This window comes from Leptinotarsa decemlineata, unplaced genomic scaffold (genome assembly GCF_025532065.1).
Source record: "Leptinotarsa decemlineata unplaced genomic scaffold, Ldec_3_MD MMD2_tig00000090_RagTag_RagTag, whole genome shotgun sequence".
NCBI lineage: Eukaryota > Metazoa > Arthropoda > Insecta > Coleoptera > Chrysomelidae > Leptinotarsa > Leptinotarsa decemlineata.
Window position 1 is genome coordinate 6,548,268 of NW_027412541.1, and position 23,806 is coordinate 6,572,073.

The 23,806-nt window shown below is 32.1% G+C and overlaps 1 protein-coding gene across 2 annotated transcripts; it reads right to left on the reverse strand.

Annotated features, from left to right (window-relative positions):
• Positions 1 to 6,010: 6,010 nt before the first annotated feature.
• LOC111513534 (uncharacterized) lies at positions 6,011 to 18,541 on the reverse strand. 2 transcript variants are annotated; one of them, XM_074172414.1, is made up of 5 exons: positions 18,397 to 18,541; positions 18,097 to 18,279; positions 17,842 to 18,043; positions 15,571 to 15,862; positions 6,011 to 6,625 (listed from the first exon to the last, which is right to left on the reverse strand). In XM_074172414.1, the coding sequence occupies exons 2-5, from the start codon at positions 18,270 to 18,272 to the stop codon at positions 6,177 to 6,179; spliced, it is 1,119 nt and encodes a 372-aa protein (XP_074028515.1). In that variant the 5' UTR covers positions 18,273 to 18,279; positions 18,397 to 18,541; the 3' UTR covers positions 6,011 to 6,176. The 2 variants fall into 2 exon arrangements, with proteins under 2 accessions (XP_074028515.1, XP_074028517.1); XM_074172416.1 differs by having other exon boundaries at positions 18,372 to 18,513.
• Between the last annotated feature and the right edge of the window lie 5,265 nt (positions 18,542 to 23,806).

Genomic DNA, 23,806 nt, shown 5'->3' on the forward strand with positions numbered 1-23,806 from the left:
AAAATATTTGCAGCTTCGCGCATTGTTTTATAACCATCAACACAGATTAAAACTGCCGTACGCTGCCTCAACTGCCTTTTCAGTTAACGTTAATAATACTGGGCGAGGCATTTTTAATTAAGGACAAATATGAAAACATTTTACAGGCAAGTTTTGAGAAGCCACACTATCAAACTACAGTATTGTTTTAGGGCGTATGTGTTTTTTATTCATGGCTATCCGCGATACATTTTGGATTGTTTTTTAATATCTGTTCTAGTTGAGGCATTGTTGTCAGAATAAAATAAATTTTATACTTTTATTGACAGTTTATTCATATGAACATTTAGTTAGTAAAGTATTTGCCTCGTTAAAGAGAGTATTTGTTTTATTCTAGAGTTCTGTTAAATATCATTGCAATAAACATGAAATTGACGGTCACCTAAAGAAATACAAATCCAAGCAAATTTTAAAAATACACTTTAATTTGATAAAAAATACTCCAAACTGATTTGATTGTGGCTACTTCAAATACATATTAAATCAAAATAGTAAAAATATGTATCATACGGGGGTAATTCAAAATTTTCCAAAAGAAAAAAAAATCGAATAGCATGCCATGACTTCGTATCTGAACATAACTTTTAATTCTAAGCATCTTTTCTCTTCAACATATTTCTATATTTTTTGAAATAAGGGTACTATACTCTTGAACGAACTTTATATTTTTTGGCCTATCCTGTATGGTGTTTGTCATAAAGCCATTTCAGGTACACTTGGTATAGTTTTGGAACATGCACCAACTTTTGTCAAGAATAAAATTTTCTGAGAAATCGATAATAAAAAAGTTTCCCATTTGTTGCAAATTTAGTGGACCACATAATTTAATTATGTTAACAGTTATGAAAACTTTTTTGATGTGTGTTGCCTGGTATAGTGACTCACACAGGTTTATTTCAAAGTATTTTATGTTTGGAATCGGGACAGCAAAAATAATCAATAAAAAAAACCGATACCATCGATTCGATTTTTTTTTCACTTCACAACAGAAAGCTGCATTTACTGAAATAAGTGTAACTTGCATTTGTTGCAAACGGAATTGAGCTTTTCAGGGTGGTATAGTCAAATTGATTTTTTATCAACTTATCCTGATTCCGGTAATTTTCCTTCTTTAGGAAAGAATTATTTATTTATTATATAATTTCATAATGTAATTTCATAATAATATGAGTTACTGGTTGTCTGTGAATTGTTATTTTGGTGCTGCTCGTTAGATTTTACTTGCCACAATTTTTTTCTTTTGCAACAAAAATATTGAAACCACTACAACGTTCTTATTTAAACCAACAAACACATAACAAAGAAAAAACCTTGATAGCTCAAATCTCCATCTAGATACAGAAAACTCAGTTCAAAATATTGTTTTAAAATGTATTGCCACGAACTCCGTTGACTTACTAGGATTCTTTGAGGAAAACACCCCTTAAGAACTGATAAAATCAAAATGTTCTATTTAGCTTGGCAGCGAGAGGATTACTTATGTTGTGTATTGTGGTGTTGGGGAATAAACAATAAATAAGGTGAATTTTAATTGATTTATTGAAAAATAAATAAAACTAAGTGAAATATAGAATCAAAGTGCAATACACAACAAAATCAGTGACAAATAAAAACAACTGCTTCAAATTTAAATATGCATTTCTAAATGAATTTTGTTTCAACTAGTTTATCAAAAAGTAATTGAATAAAAAACATTACTTACATTATAGGAACATTGAGTTGTGTCAAAAAGCCTTAATTGGAAAACAGTATTCCAATTCATAAGAAAAATTATTCATTTCCATGAATTATCACACAAACAATTTCTAAATCGATAATTCTCAAAGATGATTTAAAATCATTGCAATGACCCAAAATGATACTTGAAATATGATTCTGTGACAAATATTAATTCAAAAATTGCAGGAAATAATAATGTTACAACTAATGTAATATGTGATGAATGAATGAAATAGAATAATGAAATGAGAATTTTTAATCGAAATATCATTTAATAATTTTCAAATTCACTATTTGAAATATCGGTTTGAAAATGCGAAATAAAATCGAATTATTTTCCATTCGTGTACATATGTACTATGAAACAGCTGTAACAGTATCAACAGTGACTTGCAAAAAACAGTGTATTTCAAGAAGAAAGAAATAAATGAATATCGAGTTCCCCAGAAATAATGCTATACACACACACAATTCGAAAACCAATCGATATCAACGGACATAACCAATTATTCCAGTAGTGTAGTTAAAAATAATTACAAATCTTCTGCCTCCCAAACTTTCCAACATAGCATTGTGTTAAATTACGTGGATTCCAAAAATTAATCATCAGGGAGTAATCATTGTATTAGAAAAATTTAATTGAATTATTTGGAAACCGAAAAATTCACCCAAATTAATTGTCATTGACGAACCATATCGGTTTGATATTAAAAACATGAGAATTTGTACTAAAAAACCGCTTGCATCAGTTAAACGTGTTCAAGCGTGTTGAAGCATGCAATACTATATTTGGGTTTCAAAAGTTTTGTCCGTTTTTATGAGTCTACTTTAAACTGTAATATCTCTGTGAATACTTATTTAATTCATTCGAAATAAGCGCCATTTGTATCAGTGAAATTTTGCTAATGTAATACAATCGATTAAATCCGTCAGCATGAAATTAGGCAGCTCGGGATTCCATGAAGTTGACGAAGGTCCTGACTGGCGAAGGTTCTACCGGTGACAAAATTATCGAAGTGTTTGAAAAGGGGTTGGCGAGGAGTCTGGGGAGTATGGTGGGTGACGCAGAACTTTGACGCTCAATTCGTTTAATTTTCGGTCGGTGAATTGTGAAACGTGCGGACGGGCGTTGTCGTGGAGCAGGATCAGCCTCTTCTGTTGACCACTACCGGCTTCTGCTGATGCAATATTCAGTACATATCGTCGATTTCCTCTCAATAGGACGACCATAAATTTGGTCATAGGGGAAAATAATGATAAAAATATGTTGTTTTTTTAAGCGTTGAAATGGTTACTATACCCTGAATACTTTTTCTCTTTCTCAGTTTTTAATAAACAAACATTCATTACTAGAGAGTAATTTTCGACATGCCAAAAATAAATTACTTTTCTAGATCGTGGATGCAGACAAAAAAAAATAGAAACTGAAAATAGTACTGATTTTTTCAAACTCCGTAACTAACGATTGAATACATTTCCTCATGCCGTTAGGTGAGTAATCATTGTCCTGATAATTGTGTGCTCTGAATAAATACAGTGAGCCAAGATTGACAGTGTTCTACATTTGCCCAGTCAGGATTTCTGCCGCATTGTGGTAAGTCGGTTAATTTTTGAGATTAGGGGAGGGCATCATTCCACTAAGGTCAGTTATGTTCTGAACAAACATCATTCGAATTTTATTATTATTACTTTCCTAAGAAGTTGTGCCGATCGGGCCCTATTCCAGAAGTCCCAACGCATTCGGACGTTACGCCAGCATCACTAGCCAATGACTACTACCTACACCGTGATGTAAGCGAACATTGCATCTGAGAATCATGTGCCCTGAGAATAAGAAGCAATGAACCAAGAAAAGGTCTTCTGAATTTTTTGGCAAAGATAATCTTGAAATTCTAGAATAGGAAAGCCATCATTCCAACAATCAGAATAACCATTTTAATAGAGAGGTTTGAATAGTCTGCGGTGTTCAAAGAGAAAATTTCAAATTTCATCAGTTTTTTCACCTCTTTTTGAACGATTATTCGCCCCACAAGGAGCTGAAAACCCCATGAAGAATATCGTTTTACTTTGGTCGAGGACGACTATACAGGCTTATTAGCAAGGAGTGAGAATGAGTAGTTCCAATAAATTATCTAGAATATAACACCGTTGTCTCGTCAATACCGTAAGAGTACCGCGTTATGTCGAGAGGCCTTATAAGCTGGACAAACCGACAGCATTTGCTTAGGGTCTCGGGCAATTCGCGGCCTATACCTATCTCGCGACTACGGTATAATGAGGTTTTAAAAACATCATCCTGGTAGGGAATTACTTCTATTACTCAGTTAAATGATATGAATAAACTGCTATGGTATTATGTTGTATCTGTTATTTTCCAAAGAACTTGATGTGTATCATAAAAGTGTTTGATGTAAATCCTGCATATTTGTTTTATCATTTTTTCAGTAACATTAACTAAGAACAAGGTTGGAAAATGTATTAATATTTAAACACAATGAATGACCAAACTTATAAAAGTAAATTATTGATAATTCATTAATGTCTTGCACATTTATTTGCGAATGACAGCTTTTGGCCAGAGAGCACTATGGATTCGTTAAAACATTCTCTTCATCAAATTTAAATAACATTGTAGTGGGCGTCACCCAACTTTGTGGGAAATACTGGTAGCCATCATTTATAAAGCTGGGAGATTGAATGGGACAAATTGATGGGAATGTATTCTGTGGAGTTTGGTCGTTAAGTTTAAAAAAATCTGTTTAAAATCTGTTTTTCCGTTAACCAGCTGTCGCACCCCTACGAACGACAACCCTCAAAAGTCGAAACTTGTGCGAGCTAAGGATTAACGAGGTCTTATGTTTTAACGTGTGATTCCTAACACGGGTTGGACGATAGCAAGTGAAGATCGATCGTTCAGACTAGGGCTTGAACCACCGATCAACACGGCAGTCAATTCGAGTGAGTGAACAAAGCACCCACGCCGAACCGCTTGGCTACCGACCGACCATAAACAGTAATCAGGTGAAATTCATACCTGCATATTTAAAATTATACCAAATAAAGGATATGGAAGTAGAACATATTTTGAGGAAGACTGAGAACTTAATTTTGCTAGATAAAATTACATCATAAATTAAATTGTTTACCTGCAATAATGTCACAACATTATTGCATCATAATCATGATTTTTTTAGACAATTATATCGAAAACTTCACTTAGTTTTTTTAATAAAAAATGGAAATATAGTATTTCGGTTCAAAAAACATAAGTTGAAATTCATCATTAATCTGTCCTTATTGGTTCTCGCCGCATGACAGAAATATTAATGTAGCATACTATCCAATTGTACATCACCAAGGACGATTCTTCACCATTAAATAAAAGAAAAGATCTGTACTTCTAGCCGAGTTGAACTTATTAGCCTATGCGATGGTGAGGTGATTAGTTTCACTTTTCCCAAAATAAACTACCTATTCGTCTCACGTCATCCTAGAACCATAAAAATATATTTTAATGAAAGCAAACCCAACACAAAAAGAGCTAGCCAGAGAACTATTAAATTTCTGGAGCTTTCTCAAAGCAAAAAACTGGAATTTCCAAGATAGCTAGAATATTATTTCCACTCAATTCAGGAAGGGCAATTATCAACTACAACAGGAAGGTGCATCTTTTGATGCAACCAACTGATCTTCAGCCTTTTCAGTTTCAGTAAATGTTTACACTTATTAATTGTTTCATTCTGGGAATAAAGACCTATTATTATTATTATTAAGAATTCAAATCCAAAATTGTGTCCTTTAACCTTGGCCTTCTTGAAAAGAATCGTGTTTGGTGTTTCACCAATTGAATCGAATACATTAGCCTTTCAGCTGGAAGAAAACGGGTAACGTCATAACGATGTCAACTCGCGCAATGGAATGACGTCGAAAGAAAATTTGATACTAGATTTAATTGAAATGAAAAGTGATATTATTATGACGAAGACTTCGTAAATATACAAAGTATACAGAAAATTCAAAACAGACACATAAGTTACAGGACAAATGAAAAGTAAGAGATTCAAAATTCTGCATGAATTGGGAGCTGAAACTTACTATACACAATAGTGTTCGATTGGTGTCCTGTATGAGCTTCGACTTCATTTGAATTCATTCCAATAATTATAGAAAATAATAGTAAGAAAACCTCAACACTCCAAACTTGCAAAGACCACTCAGATGAATGAAAAAAAGTTTGAGTCAAACAATCAAATACTTACTGATGTTCATTTATTAAGTGACAATTTCAACATCAACACAGTTAGATGTTCCACACATTGTATTCTATATTAAGAGTAAATGTATAATAAATAAAAATTGTCTAAAAAACTAAATCGTATCACATCTGTTAATATCATTAAAAAAACATTGAAAATGTCCTACTGTAGGTCCTCGTAATTAATAAATTCGAAGTCACTATCGCTACCACTAGTCTTTCGCTCTACAGTTGAAGTAGGAACACCTGATTTCAGTACATTTGCTACTAGTGCCGATCCTACTGAAGCAACGTTTGATAGCATTCCAGTGAGATCAAAATTTGTAGTTAATTTGTTGTCATTGTCCACATCTGCACTGAACTGCAAACCTTTCCCAATTAACTTTTCGTCTTCTGAAGAACTATCCTCATCAAACTGTGATGACTCAAAGTTGATATTTTTGTGATCAGAATCTGAGTCACTTGATAAGTCACCAGAATTGTTCAGTCGACTACCAATAATGTCTTGAGCAGGTATCAAGTCATCTTCTTCTATGTCTCTCTGGATTTCTGCGACATCTAAGTAGGAAGGCATAGCACTGATGCCACTCACTAATGAATTTGATACTGAATCTAAAAAAAAGATACCGGAATAATTTCAGTAGTTCATGAAATAGGTATGTATTACAGTTAAAAAGTGCCTAAGGGAGCGGCCTATTTGATTTGTGGGAAAAAAACCTTTTTTGCTTTCTACTTCTTTCTCATCTTAAAAAAAAACGGAAGAAAAAAACTACGATAGAAACTCTTAAAAGATATGTTGATCCTGAAAATAATATTCTTTCAGATATAAACTGAAAGAAAACACCCTTTTGAAACAACTACTTTCAGATGAACATCGAATTACACAAAAAGTAAAAGTCCTTTCGAAACAATTATTTTCAATTGAACATTTTTATCATATATATTTTCTATCTTCTTTTCTTTGTAAGTTTCCCACATTTTTTGTTTAATGATGGAGAAGTAGAAAGCAAAAAAGTTGTTTTTTCCCAAAAAATTGTTTTTTCTGAAAATTTTCCCTTTTCTATTTGTTTTCTAAATATAAACAGTTTTTTGGTGAATCTTTGAGGCACGCACCAATTATCTATAAAATGGCTTTGAGCCTATGAAGTGAAAACTACACGATAATTAATTTTGCTTGATACCATATATGGGAAATTTGATAAATAAAATAATGCTGAAAATTTGTGAGTAATGCAAATACACCGATTAATGTCTTTTCATCGCACGGGTTATGAAGACAAATTGACTCAATTTCCTCAAGGAGTCAGTTACACAACTAGCACTAAATTGTAGTAGTTGATCAGAATATAAGAACAAAACATCCAGAAGTGGTACTCAATATTAGGTTGTTTCAAAAGTTTTATTCGTTTCTATGAATCTACTTTAAACTGTAATGTCTCAGTGAATAATTATTTGAATTCGTAGATTTGGTCGAAAATCGTTTGATATTATATGGTAATAAGCTGAAAATAGTCAAAAAATTAAAATGAGTATATACGACGACACAATAAAATAAATAATATTTATTGAGATATGGAGCTACAAAAACATATGACATTAAAACGAACAAACCTTTTTAAACAACCTAATATTTGATGTTCCGTTAATTATAGCTACTTTCCGAAGTGAATCTCTGAGAAATCAACCCTTTTTAAAATCAATTAACTAATCCGTTTCTTACAATGATAGTCTGAATATAGGTTTGTTGCCAGTGACTTGCAGGTTTTTATACCTGGCGTTTCGCCTACTATTGCGGTAGATATCATTAAAGGCTCTTAGGCAACAGACAAGTGCTTGCTCTAGTTGTCCCCACAGCGGATGCTACATTATTGGAATATGTCATATGTCAGGTTTTGTTCTATCAGTGCCAGTGGTGAGAGTGGCTATGTTCCTGTTGGTTGGATTAAACGTCCTGATGTGTGTGCAATTTAAAACAGGTAGCTATACGTCTCTATATTTATGAATTTCTATCGCCTCTCAATATACTCTTGTATAGTAATTCTGAATTGTTAAGCATTCGGTTCCAAAATAGATCCACCGCAGCTAAAAGGGACCTACCTGGAGTTCCTCTCTGATAGTTTTTGTTGGTCCGAATATTTGTCGCGAGTTCCCGATTCGAATATAAATTCTACTGTTCTCTCAACTAAATCTATTGAAGTAGTTGCAAATACGCAACATTATTTGTGTTTATCAGTGTTTATTTTTCGTTCTCTGAAAAAAGTAGCAAATATTTCGAGTCTTAGAAAGTTCTTTTTATATTTGGGAACTCAGTTCCCATCTGTTCTGAAAAAGGTTGTGGATGAAAACAAATACCGCGTAGAAGAAATATTTAGTCCAAATACAGAACTTGCAGAATTGACTAAAAATATTTTTCAAACAGTTGAGTTTGCTAAACAGTTGAGTAACACAATTCATGCTTCATATGATCCATTGATAAACTTAGAAAATATAAAAATTCATTACAGTCTTATTTTATATGACACTGACCTTAATGAATTGTTCAAAACACTTCATGACATTAAAAACAAAAACACAGCCGGATATGATATTTCTGTTAAGATTCTTTTGAATTTACCACTCAATGCTCTAGAAACTTTAACCACCCTTATTAATACCTCATTCAGAACTGGCTCATTTCCTTCTTCCCTGAAGACTTCCCTTGTCATAAAGGTGATGATTTAGATAATCCCTCCAATCTGCGTCCTACTTCCTAAATACCGACTTAAGCAAAAATTATTGAGAAATTAGTCAAAGTACGTTTAGATGAATTCTTAAAACTGCACTGCATTATAAACAAAAACCAGTTTGGGTTTCAGGAGGAAAAATATACAAATGATGCTATCTTCTCTTTTTTGTATGATATTTACTCTGAATTGAATGCTGGTGGAGTAGCCGCCGCAATTTTTTGCGATATTTCAAAGGAGTTTGATTGCGTCAATCATAAAATTTTATTAAAAAAAAAATCATAAATAGGTGTAACGAACACTTAGATCGAATCGTACCTTTCAGGTCTGAGTAAAATGGTGAGGACAACGGAACTCTCGAAGAACAGGGCCATTGAATCTGGTGTACCACAGGGTTCTGCGTTAGGCCATATTCTGTTTCTGCTATATTTGAATGACATATCTATGATTAAGATATCTGGTAGTTTCACTCTATTCGCGTGGAACTGAATGAAAAAATATCATCCGACTTGAAGAAAGTGAAGAGCTGGTGCTATGAAATTTTACTCTCTCTTAATGCATCCAAAACGAATATAATAATCATTCTAATGTTCGCTTGATGAAATTTCAATTGACGCTGCCATATTACAAAATAAATTAAACACAAAGTTTCTCGGTGTATTCATTGATAATAGTCTGAAATTTTATGAACACCTTAAATAACTGAAGAGTAAGATCTCCTCCGGATGTTATGCAGTTAGAGTGGTTTCAAATGAGTTGGGTTTCCATGTCGCAAAGACCGTTTACCATGCACTTATTGAATCTTGACTACGTTATGGAATACCTTTTTGGGGAGCATGCAACTCATCCCTACTCTCTTCTGTATTGATATTACAGAAGAAGGCACTAAGATGTCTCTTGTAAAGACAAACCCAGAGAATCGTGCAGGAATTTTTTCACTGCCAATAAAGTGTTAACAGTCATCGCTCTTGTTATCTTAGAGAGGATTTGCTTTATTTATAAACATAAATCGAAGTTCAACTTTGCTTCTACTCCTTATACTACTCGTAATAGCAATTATACCTTTAGACTTCCCATCTCAACTTCGAATTTAATCAAGGATTCCATATAATATAATGGTGGTGAATTGTTCAATCTTTTACCATTAGAAATGAGATCTGCAAATTCAAGAAACATTCATTTCAAAAAGGCGGTGAAGAACCTACTTGTTGATAGATCCTATTATAGTTTGGAATAGTATTTTAGCAAATCCTTTTATCAATATATTAGCAACTAGCTTTTATCCGCGGCGTTGCTCGCGGGTGACGAAGAAAATAACAATAAATATAGAAAAATGAGCCTTTTTCCTGAGAATAGTACAGCGAACGTGTCACGAGAGGCAGCACTAGTAGTAGGGACAAACATAAACTATTCACATGTAAAACAGTGTTATTTACGTAATATTAATTTATTATTTAAAAATATAAATCTACTATATATAAATGGATGTTTGTTGGTTAGTTGGTAAGTGATAAACTTCTACATCGCTCAACCGATCGTGGTGAAACTTGACATGTATAAGTAATTTTTCATGGAGAAGGTTTTTAGGATATCATTTTTTCTGTAACTCGCCACTAGATGGCGCTGTAGAACCTTTTTTTGAAAGCACTGTTCTATAATGCTGCGCACGCCCAAGTTCGTCGATTCTGATTCTGTCAAAACATTGGAACAGCAGCGATACAGCAACATAGTACTAGTCTGATATAAAAAATTATTTTGTGCTAGTATAATGACAAAAAAGCAATGGTGTTTTGCAAATTGTACGTCGAATAATCGATATCTGGAAGAAAACGTGTTTTTATACAATTTATAAAACCTCATATTAATGAGGTTAGATGTAAGAAATGGATATATGCTTCGAGGAAAGTGAATTTTTAACAGTGCAAAAAATAAATGAATATTCATATGTATGCTTTAAACATGAAATGAATAGTAAATTTTTCATAGTTAATTGCCATTGATTAGAATGAGATATAAACTAAATCGTTTATTAACTCATATTCATTTATTATATTTAATTAAATTTGTTTCATTACCATCTATATTTGATTCATATTTCACTAGGAAACAAATCAGAAATTCATAATTATTTTTAATTTCATTTATTACAGTTTGAATCTACCGCAACTTTATACATGTTGGTATTTTACCTAAACATTTTCGTAACTTTTTTTATATTTACATTTACACATTTTTGGAAATTTTTTATCTGCATTTATACTTTTTTTGTACTTTTTATATAATAACATTGTATTTCTTGGACTTTGTCAATACGATGCATAATTTCGGACAATAAAGTGTATTTTGATTTGATTTGATAGATAGATAGATCTTTATTTAAAATAGGTAACCCTAATATACATATATATCCCAATTAAATCAACGGTGTATATATACAACATTAGACAAACACAAAAAAAGAAATACAATACAACAATAATATACGAAAATCACAATTTTAAAAATAGAATTAATACAATTAGTAGAATTACAAAAATTACAAGAATTGCTTTCAGTACGATATCTATTTCATCTTAATAAGTTCTTTCAATTGTTTTTAAACAAATTCAACGATGATGATGTTTTAATGAAGTCTGGTAGTTTATTTAATTCTTGTAAACCTTTAAAAAATAAAGAGTTCATAGTACTGAGATAAGCAGTGCTGCTAATGTGAATGTCATTTTTACCCCGAGTGTTATAAGTGTGAATGTCTCTATTCAATATTATGAATGTATGAAAGTAAACAGGAGCCAGGTTATTCAATATTTTATATACAAAAATCATTGTGAAATAATACATTCTTTTTTCGACTGAGAACCAATTAAGCGTTGCTAACATAGATCTTATGGGGGTGAGACGATTAGTTCTCAGAATTATTCTCATGCCACGATTTTGAAGTTTTTGTAGCATATTCAGCTTAGTAAGATCAAACAAAAACATAGTATTAGCGTATTAACGTTGGTTACGAAGATCATATTATAATAATCACCTTATTCGCTAAGTCTGATATTGTTCAATATTCAATCGTCCAGAAATAAGTATTCTGAATTGTATATTTTATTAGAGAGCTTGCATTTTCCAGGCATCATCCTTATAACGGAATATTTGTTAAATCCAAATGAAAACATGCATCTACCAAATTGTAGTGTGGTCTCTTTGTTTTGCAGAAATTCACCATATGGGGAACTTGTAATTTTTGGTTAATAACTCACTGCTCAAACAACTAAAATTCGTGAAGTTGATAAATATAACAAATATTCAATGGAAAAGTCATTTGAGTTATCCATGTGCCTTTGTGATAAATTAAAATTGTATATACTTTGCATATATAGATCACCTTCGTCAGATCCAAATATATTAGTCAGTGCATGAGTAATACATTTGCAAGTATCATATTGACAGATCTGAATATTAAAAAAAATCTGTTGAATCTGTTTTTCCGTTAACCAGCACCCCTACGAACGACAACCCTCAGAAGCCGAAACTTGTGCGAGCTAAGGATTAACGAGGTCTTACTTTTTAACGTGTGATTCCTAACACGGATTATGAAGATGTCAACTTAAAAGACACAATTTCCCTATTGAGTCTTTTAGAGAGTTCAGTTTGGCGATGCATGTTCCGCCATCCACTTGAATGACACAATATTCAAAATCCATCTATGTACTAACCTGAATACTGACAGTGTGTTTTGCGAGGTATCACCCTCAAGTTTGTCAGACCAAGAAGTCATTCACTATAATGTTGAATCTGACTATAACAACGAAAGTTGTTCTAAATTCAAATATTGAAGACTGTACTGTGCTACAAATTATAAAAGGTTCTACGATTTCTGCCTTTTAATGGACTGGAATCAAATTCTATTATCTGAAGATCCTTTTCTAGAATACTATACCATGTTATCGTTTACATTTAATAATAAGTTTCCAATTTAAAAAATAAAATAAAAAATAATGATAAATGAGAGTGGATAACAAAGGGTATAAAGGTGTTTACAAGCAAATCTTCGTTGCGTATAACACATTAGAAAGTTCACAATATTCGCACCACTGCCGCAGAATTTACAGAAACACCATTAAAACAGCTAAAACTCTCTATTTTACAAACAGAATAAACAAAGCAAGCAATAAGTCAAAAGAAACATGGAAGATAATCAATGATCTCAGAGGAAAGAGTGAAAGCATAAATTGGACATACCATTATCATCCATCGATTTCAATAACTATTTTTGCCTAATTGGAGAAAAACTATTTGAAAATATTCACATTCCGTATGATCCATTAGATAATTTAATTGATATTAGTATAGCAGATAATTTTATTCTCTCTGAATTGAAAGGAGTCTTTATAGGGAGATGAGAAACAAAAACACTTCAAGAATTGACGAAATTTCCTTGAATATTTTCGAAAATCTGCCAGACAATGCTTCATTAGTTCTAGTTGATTTAATAAATACCTCATTTGAAGAATAAGTTTTTCCAAATTTTCTCAAAACCTCTATTGTGATTCCTCTTCATAAAGGTGGAGATATTGATCTCTTCTAACTTCCGACCTATCTCCTTAATAATAACACTCACAAAAATTATAGAAAAACTAGCCAAGAGAAGACTAGTGGATTTTCTAGAGAAAAACCAGATAATAAACAAACGTCAGTTTGGATTCCAGAGTAGAAAAAATACACAAGATGCCATTTTTTCATTACTGTACAGTCTATAAAACAAATTTGCAGAGATTGCAGCTGCTGTGTTCTGTGACGTATCTAAGGCGTTTGACTGTGTTATTCATAGTACACTGCTTCGGAAACTACAACAGTATCAAATGAGAAGCTTAAGTCTCAATTAGTTTCAATTCTATTTAACTGGGCGTAGTCAAATTGTTAAAACGACCAGTTATTCTGAGAAAGGAAAAATAAATTGTGGAGTTCCTTAAAGCTCAGTCCTTGGTCCACTATTATTCCTTCTGCATATAAATGATCTGACATCCATTGAGGTAAATTCACACTATTCGCTGACGACACTAAAATTTTACAGCATGATCAAAATCTCTCTGAAATTGAAACAATAATAAATTGTGATATAAGCAAAATAAAAAGATGGTGTGATGCAAATCTCCTCAGTTTTAATATATCTAAAACGAAGGTAATTTGCTTCAAATGGTTCATTAGCAATTTACAAGTTGACATCTTTGTTGTGAATAAACCATCAACTAAAATTCTGGGACAAATCATTGACGGTGATTTGAAATTTGAAGACAATATAAGGATTCTCAAATCAAAGTTGTCCTCTGGGTCTTACGCTGTGAGGCTGACATTTTGTGAGTTAGGATTTGCTGCTGCCAAAGTTACATATCACTCTCTCATAGAACCTCACCTACGATATGTAATTTCTTTCTGGGGTGCATGTACTGTGACAAAATTGCAATCAATTTCATTTATACAGAAAAGAGCTATACGTTTTCACTCTGAGCTTTAGCTGGAATAGGTCAAATGGAGAGCTTTAAGAATTGGTTTATTTAGTTCAATATATTAACTCTGCCATAAAGTGTAATATACTGCAATTTGATACACATTCAAGAAAATTTACAAAAGTTAACTACAAACGGTAACAACCATTCGTATAATAGTAGGAACAAGGATAATATTAGAGTCCTAAACCAAAGACTAGAAATAACAAGGAGATGTAACCCATACATATGATTGTACAACTCACTGCCCCAATCAATGAAAAATGCAACTCTCGCTAATTTCAAATGGAAACTGAAAAAAAAATCTCTCAGAGAATGACTCTGATGCGTCTGACTTCAGCTTTACAGAGTGACTATCGTCAATGTGGGTACTGTCTCTATGTATTTTTATTTTTACATTTATATATTTACTTTATTTTGTGCTTGTATCATATACAATTTTTATGTACTACCTACTCCTTTTCCGTATTTTATATATTATTGACTTGTCATAGCACTAAGGTGTAATAACTTGACCAATAAAAAATCTAATCTAATCTAAAGCAAAGCCACGAGATTCTTACAGACCACTGTTCATCCCGTTCATTCGACTTATGTCTAACTCTCAATACACTTTAAGTAATCAATATTGGAAATTTTTAAAATAAATTATTTTTGGCTGTATTTGTAAAGTGTTGTATTGTGCTATGTAAATACAAACTGTTTTTGTTATTTTTTCTGTCATTTTCTATGGTGTATACATATATTCAGTATCTACTAGAAAACTCCTGTTCAAAGATTATTTCATGTAGTAATTTTGTTCAATTTGATTAGGTGAACCGAAATAAACTCATCTATTCCATTTCACTATGCTGTATAAACCTTTTGATTCACTCTTTGGAACCTTTGGTGTAGCAATGAATATTAGTGGAGTTTTTTCCAAACACCAAACCATTATTTCAATACCTCGACGTGTTTCGATCACCAAGTGATTATCTTCAAGAGGAAGACCAAAGTTGGATCTTCCTATTGAAGATGATCACTTGGTGATCGAAACACGTGTCGAGGTGTTAAAATAATGGTTTGGTGTTGGGAAAAAACTCCAGTAATATTCTGTGTAAACCTTCTTTTAGAGTCAATAGCACACATCAATTAAGGTACCTCGTATTGGTATCCTTTTTTAATACAGAGATGTTTGTATTGGACGATGATTTAGATTCATTAAACCAAAAATTGACACAGAATGTATGGATTAACTTTTTTCGTAACTATCATATATTTATTTTTTATCCATTCCCAAGCTAATTCTTCAAAATGGAAATGTTTGAAATTTAATGAGAAACCAAAAAAAACTTACCAAGTGTTTTGTCAGTCAACAAACTATCCAAGTCATTATCCTTGTTGCCAAAATCTTTTCTAGTAATGAAAGGTATAAGTTCTTCTTCTGCTACCACTTCTACATATCCGTTAACATTGACAATGGACTTCACCAACTTCATAATAGCTTCAGAATAATCGTCTGGTAAAAATTTGAATCCTAATGGCACAAAGAATATAGCCAGCAATAAGAGATAGGCTATTATATATCCGGATACAGTTCTTGATAAGCAAATCAATAACAGACAAATCATACACATTGCACTGCAAAACTAAAACAATAATTAAATGAATAGTATGAATAGATAAAGGGGAACAGATCTAAAACTAGGAAATTTCTGCTATGAAATCTGATGAATGAAATGGATTCACAATGTTTAATGCTGGAAATTAAACAATAATTATGTCAAAATGTTCGGTTTTCTAGTTAATAAAAAAAACGTTAATTTGGAACATTAAAAGTAGCTGGTTTCAGAAAAGTCTAAATATGCCCCTAAACCTAACTACCACAAATATCTGAATTTGTTTTTTGGCTATCATAATGAAAGTTCATTTTCAAAAAAATGTTAACAAACTTAAAAAAAAATACTTGAACAATTTAATAGGAAGTGATGTTCTTTAATCTGTCACAGGCATTCGATTGTAGAAATAACTGAAAGTAAATTATATAATCTAGACTTTAGAGCGGTTTTTAAGAATAGATCATTGGCTTTCTTTCAGATAGACTGATGTTTGATCTATCATTGGTCTATCATGAGTTAGAAAGTTAGGTCCTTGGGTTCTTTGGAGCTCTGGGTAAGGTCCGCTGATTTTTCTCTTGTTTATTAATGATTTGCAAACCTATTTCACAGGTTATTAAAATGCTCTCAGTATTTTCGCTGTCTCAGCGTAGAGTCAATATGCCAGATCTTAAAATGATGTGGAATGAACAATCCAACTGTAAACTCGAACAAAAAGTATCTCTTGAAAAATGATTTGGTAAGCAATCACTTCTCTTACAAATCAATGGAACTGCACTGGTAAACACAAGTTGTGTGAGACTGGCTTTTACGTAAATACCAACTTGAAGTGGTGCAAAAAAATTAATGAGGCACATTATGACAAGAATAGAGAATTGTATGCCCTGCGTGCTGTATATTAGTCTTGTCTGTAGCCATCTAACCACGTCTTTATCAATGCTGTTGATATAGACATGGTTTTGCTCACAAAAATAGTGATGAGGAAATTATTTAGTACTCCTTAAAGGAAATCATGCAAGAATTACTATCAAATTTCAACAATTGCCCAAATTCAAGGGAATGAAACCATTCAATCATTTACCATACCATAAACATATGAACATTTAGTATTTCTCTCAGACCATCTGAACTGAGTGGGTTCCTGTTGCTATAGTTCACGACAATGTTTCTATTTTTATAGCCAACTATTGCTAGATTTGGATTTTTTAATGCTTTGCTTTTATATTGCTTAAATTAACATAAGTTGTTAATAACTTCAAGGATGAATAAATATCATAACTGTATATTTTCGTTTTCCATTATTTTCTGGCCTAACAGTTGAGTTATTCTGAATGATTTCATTTTCAAACAATATAAGAAACATACTTTTGTCTGCAATAATTTTTTTATAAGTAATTGGCGGTCAAAGCCATTTCTCTGATAATTTCAAATTTGGGACAACTTTAAAATGTGTACTGGTTAAAACATAATCATTATTAGTTTTTTTCAAGGAGAAAACACAAGCACTACAGGAAAATCCTCAAGGCGCTCTAAGAGGAGTGCCTGTGTGAAAGTAGGGAGTCACGTTGGATTTTAATCGCTGGAGAATTATTTTATTTGGAAAAACCTTCTCAGAAAGTTTATTCCACATAAATGCAGTTCTCAAAATAAAAGAGTTCTTAAACAGTGAAGTTCAAGGTGTACTGAGTTGAACCTCAAAACGATGAGCAGTCACAATCCGTCGCATATTTCTAGTGTGCACCGCTCTTGGTGAAATCAAATGCACCAGTCACTTGAACACCTCTCCTGAAAGTATCTATAGCAGAGTGACAAATCTCCAACCTTTCTTCCAGACTATCAAAGTTGCAAGTACTGTTTGTGTCTCCAATCAGGCGAATGGCTCAGAACAATAAATGGGGATCATTATTTTTTCTATTAATCATATGATTTTTCTTTGATCTTTAAAGCTTTGTACCTTTCAGATTAAAATGGAAAATGCTGAAGCTGAAATGAATATTCAATTAATAACCTACCACTAAAGGGCTGTCTCTTCTTAGAATCCTCATATTGGTACTAACTTCACATATGTACATGCATACTTCATCAAAGGCTTCTTTATATTTTGCTTCGTAAAATGAAAAATCCTTTGCTTCAAAAAAGGAATTCCAGATGAACCATACCAAAAAAGTGGTGAATAGCAAGCCAAATAATTTTATCTCCCAATTAACTATAATCCTATGAAAAAATTACATTAAAAACGCACAGTCACTAGCAGTTTTGCGATTTACCAAAACACCAGGTTGAACGCCAAAAATACTATGAGGGTGAGTGTATTGTCTTCCCAATTCAGAATTTTGTACATCTGCTCAAAATATATTTCGTATTTGGATACTTTCATTACTTTTTCTTCAACTGGCCTGGCGAAATTCATAAAATAACCTAGTTTTTGCATCAGATGATTCATTTTGAATCTAAAATTTTACAGAATAGAAATATATAGTTTCACAAAATAGTCGCAAAATGAACACTATTGTACGTCAAAGTTGGAACTATTTTAAATTACCCAATCAATATTAAGAATTACGCACATTTTTAGAATAAATGCAATGACGCAGTATTAGGACTTGGCGTTGTAGAATTTTTTGTACTTGCAACACGTGGGTTGTCTCTACGAACAAAACGAAGAAATTTTGTGTTTTTGTTTTTATTTACAAATGAGCTCGTCAGCAGTTCTCAAAAAGTATTTTTTGGATTAGGGATCCGAAACAAATATGACTGCGACCTCTATAGGAAAAAGTTTCTACCGATGACGGCACTACACAAACCCATGTGTCCATTACACGTTCAGTAATGATGTCATTACCTGAAAATAATGACAATAATGAACGCGTTAAAATAAAAAAACTGGAATGATCGCAAGTATTGAAACGGTAATGAAGCGAATCCGGATATTTTAATTTTGGGGAATTATTCTTATCAGGGGAAGAAGATACTGTCATTAATAATAATCGTGTTAAGCGAGGGCATCATTATTTTATCATTACTCAGTTCAAGATTTCAAAAAAAACTGTACTTATTCAGGCCGGTGACATCTTAGAGTTAAAGCCAATCTTTCATTTAATTGGTAACTGTTCGGCATAACCGTATTTTTTGTGTTAGAATTAGTTGGATCATTCACAATAATTTATTGAAAATGTCTTCGTTCATACGAAAATAATTTTTATAATTGCTCACTTCCTTCGTATCACTTATTTCCTTTAGTTACACTAAATTTTCACGTTTTTTAACCATTTCTTCATCTATTAACGACATTTAACAAAACGGTTCATAATCAATGCAATAATTATAGTCAGACATGGTTTTTTCTTAAAATCCATAATCGATAAAAATACAATCTATGTGATTTCTACGCCACTCAAAACATAATAATGATAAAAAATAATACCAGAAAAAATATACATGTAAGGTACGGAAAATAATGACAGGGAATGACGGGAAAATTTTTAGTAATGATGTTTCTATAATGATTTGCTGGAATGACATTATTACTGAACGTGGTCCCTATACATATGTTGATGGAAAAGCCGAATTTGAAACAATGTTTTGGAATTTCCTATCCTTTGAGTGGTTTAATTGTGGATTTGTCGAGAGACACAGACATATGCTCCACAGGCAACATCGTGCAAGATCAGTTTGGGAGAGAGCTTTAGACGTGGATCATCAGAGAGTCCTAATATGATTCAAATACACAGAAATGGAAATGAAAAATCGACAGGTAATATTATATTAGAATCACTACATTCACTGGACATGAACGCAATATTTTCATACCTTAAACCTCTATAGCACTTTTTTGAAGTATTTGTTAACATTCAAAGACTTATTAATCAGAATGATTGGCCGCGGTGGTAGTGCGCCCGACTCACGATCGGAAGACCGTGGGTTCGATTACTGCCTCGACCAGATATTTTTCTCGAGAGAATTTATCTGGTTGAATCTGGGATGATTCTGCAACCGTGTTAGGAATCACACGTTAAAAGGTAAGACCTCGTTAGTCCTTAGCTCGCACAAATTTCTCAGCTTCTGAGAGTTGTCGTTCGTATGGGGGCGACAGCTGATTAACGGAAAAAACAGATTTCAAACAGATTTTTTTTTAAACAGACAGATTAATATTGAATAGGTGTATATTAACTCAGATATGCAAATACATGTACTATTTCGAGGTCATGAAGATATTTCATTGAATCATTCGCTAATATTAGAGGAAGCCGTGGTCCCTATATCGATCCCTGAGGATCAACTGGCATTGTCCCCAGTCTGCAGGTGATCATTAAATTGATTTCTGTGACGTCCTGCCTTTGGACGAACGAGAAATATCTGCAATAACTTCCTCTAATAGATATAACTTCTAAAAATAATATTAATAATAAAGGTATTTTAATAATTTTCATTTATATTCATACATGTGAACTAAAGAAGTAAATGGACGAGATTCAGTATGGAAATCGGTATTAGTTGTGGAAGTAATTGTTTGTAATCTCCACACTGGTCATACTTTACTTGAAATACACATTTAGCTTTACTAAGACCCACCCCCATAAGTTCTTGCACAACTTTCAGACTGATCCTTTTCTGTATACAGTTGAGAGGTCTTCTTATTTTTCTTTCATCCATTGTCTCTTGATGTTATTTTTTAGTGTAATGAATCTTAAAAGTGTCTATAGAAATATAATTTTTTTATAATGGAAGATAATTGCAGCATTATTATGACAAGAGTTTCTAGAGCCTCTAAAAAATAATGGGAGTATTCTAAAACAGTTATATTTTAGAATATACTTCAACACGAAAATGTTTTTGAAGCATCAGTGAAATTATTTGATGTTAGCAGAACATGCCTAGTTCACAATTTCAAATTTCTGATTGTAAAAAATTATATTTCTGTTAATTACCTGTTTTTTAGGTAAACCATGCAAGAAATTTGTGGGATCGAGCTGTTACGATATTACCTGAGATCGATACTTTTTGGTACAAATACACTTATATGGAGGAAATGTTGAAAAATGTACCTGGAGCCCGTGCTGTCTTTGAACGTTGGATGGAGTGGCAACCTGATGAGTAGGCATGGCAAACTTACATCAATTTTGAACTTCGGTATGAAGAAATTGATAGAGCTAAACAAATATATAAAAGGTTTGTTATGACTCACCCAGAAGTGAAACACTGGATTAAGTATGCAAAATTTGAGGAGAAACACGGTTTTATTCATTCTGCTCGCCAAATCTTTGAACGCGCTGTTTTGTTTTGTGGTGACGATCATTTGGACGAAAATTTGTATATTACTTTTGCTAAATTCTAAGAAAATCAGAAAGAGCATGGAAGAGCGAAGGTAATCTACAAATATGCGCTTGATCACATACCCAAAGACCAGACTAAAGAATTATACCTATAAGGCATACACAATACATGAAAAAATACATTTTTCCTGAAGATGAGGCTGACAGACCTGGTTTTAAATTCATGGCATTTTTCAAAAATTTAAAAGCAGCTCAACATCCTATTTGATTATTTATGTAGGTAATTGAGAAGTTTTACTACGACTATATTGAAATATTTTATATTGTCTTCAGTGGAAGTCTTGGAACAGTTTTTGTATATGTGTAATCGAATTCTTTGTTGTATATAATTGTAAAATAAAAGAGTTAGCATAGTTTTTGGTATTTGTTAGATGATTTTATTCCCAATTGAAAAATAGATGTGTTTTCCTCTTATTAACTATTAAAGGAGTCAGAATTAGTTATCATTTGTTGATTTATCAAATCTGTAATTATTCAGTTTTATTGCAATATGTTTCAATTAGAGACATATCTTATGCATAAGGAGAAGGACGTTACATCTAGCTCGGTGATTTTGAAGTGTGGGTTTGATGTTCCAAAATTAAACTATTTTTGAGAAATATATAATAAAGACGATGTGTAAGCATGCATCAGTAGTTGGTATATGTGGAAAATATTTATGATTTGTCAAGGTAACGATGAGTTTGCCTCTAGCTCATATAATCAATGATTATTTTTGTCAGATAAGTTCTCATCAATTTTGAAGGACTCTAGATATTCATTTTTATAAAGGGGCAGGTAATTACCGAAATGTCTGTGTACTCAGCCGATTAGCTAAAATATTTGATAGATAGTATAATTATCGTTTCTATAACTTTTCGAAGCATCACACAAAAATTTTTTTAAAGACAGGATGGATAACTGTCTCAAAACATTACTCCTAAACTATTTTCAGCCTTGTCGGGTTCCGCTGTCACTTGGTCGTTTAGAGAATAATTTCAGTCATCTCTTTCCACAACGTTCGGTGATGCAAAATGTTGGAAAAATTATAAAAGAGCAATGTTCAACAATCACATTTCTTCACCCTTGTAAGAATTTTCCAATGGATTATTGGTTATCGTTGTTTGTGCTGGGAGTTCGTATATTTTTTCCATGAAGTTAATAGACCAACAGTTAAAATGCTGGTAAAAAAATTAAAAAATAAATCAAAAACTACTGAATTTGCATCATCTATAAATTTTTTTTTCGTGTCCATTACATTAATATTTATAGTTGAGGTATTATAATGAGTATCAATTCATTTGTTGATTATTCTTTAACAAGTTATTTTCTTTATGCAATATTATGCAACAACTAGGTCCATTTATTGTATATGGAAATGTAATATTATGTACTCATATTTTTCAATGTATTCAAGAGGTGTAATTGTAGCAGATACATATTGTTTATTTTCATACAGGGCTCAATAAGCAAATGAATGATCAATTTAATTGAATTGTTTTGTTCTTATTTGTAGCAAATTTTCTGGATATGTCATTAACCAAACAAAGAATGTGCCAATACTCATTTCCAACAAAAGTCAGATTATCAGTTTATTTTTCATATGGGATCATTTAATTATTTTTTTAACGCAATCAAAGATTTAGTGAAAAAGCATGTATCGAATACTAAAAAAAAAAAAAAATATTTCTTGTATTATAGTGTCATATATAGTTTTAAATGAGAATAATCAATTACAAATATTATAAGGACTCTTGTCGAACAGTTTTCAAGAATGATGATCATGACTGTTTATGCTCTGTACATTTTTGAATGTTTGATGTATTTGTTTAAAACTAGAAAACGTTTTAATCTAAATGCCACAGAACACGAATTCAACACTAGGAGACATGACCTCCATATCATACATTGAGACCTCAGAGTAACAAAAGATAAACTCTGAGATTGAGACTTACTGAAAAATCTCCCTATTATAAGGCAATGAAATTTCACAACAAGTTACCAGTACTTGTAAGACGTTCTACTAGTAGCAATCAATTAAAAAAGAAACAGCAAAAAGATACTTGTAGATCTAGAACTCTATATTGTGTTGAGGATTTTCTAAAATATAAGTTTTTGAAATATCATTTTGTGCTACGTCATTTATTGAATGTTGTAATTGTTTTTTATTCGAATAATCGTAGCACTTTTTAAAGTAAACATTAATCATTATTATTAGTTGAGATAACCATGCACCTGCGTACATGTATGTTTCAATGTTTTTGGATCGGCTGGGTTGGACAAGCAAACCAATTGTTTTCATTTCTTAGAAACTCTCCGACACACTTTTCGAACACTGTTCGATTTTATGTTTTATATTATTTATACAGTATGGAAAAATATTGCATTGTATCCAGTTCCGAGCTATGTTCGAAGTTGCAAGTCCCTTTAGCTCCTCGGTAACTTATTTTCAAATCGATTTCAAAATTTGAATCAAACAGAGAAGGAGCTAGTGAAAACGTGGAACAATTTGAATTGAAAATGCAAAGCGTTTAATAATATTCTACTTTACTACTAAACACCCATTTAATTTTCCATGAAATTTGTTTGACTGTTCATTATTCATTTGTTGAGCAGTGTATGAAATGTCAAACGCTGACAAATCCACTCGTGGCGGATAATTATG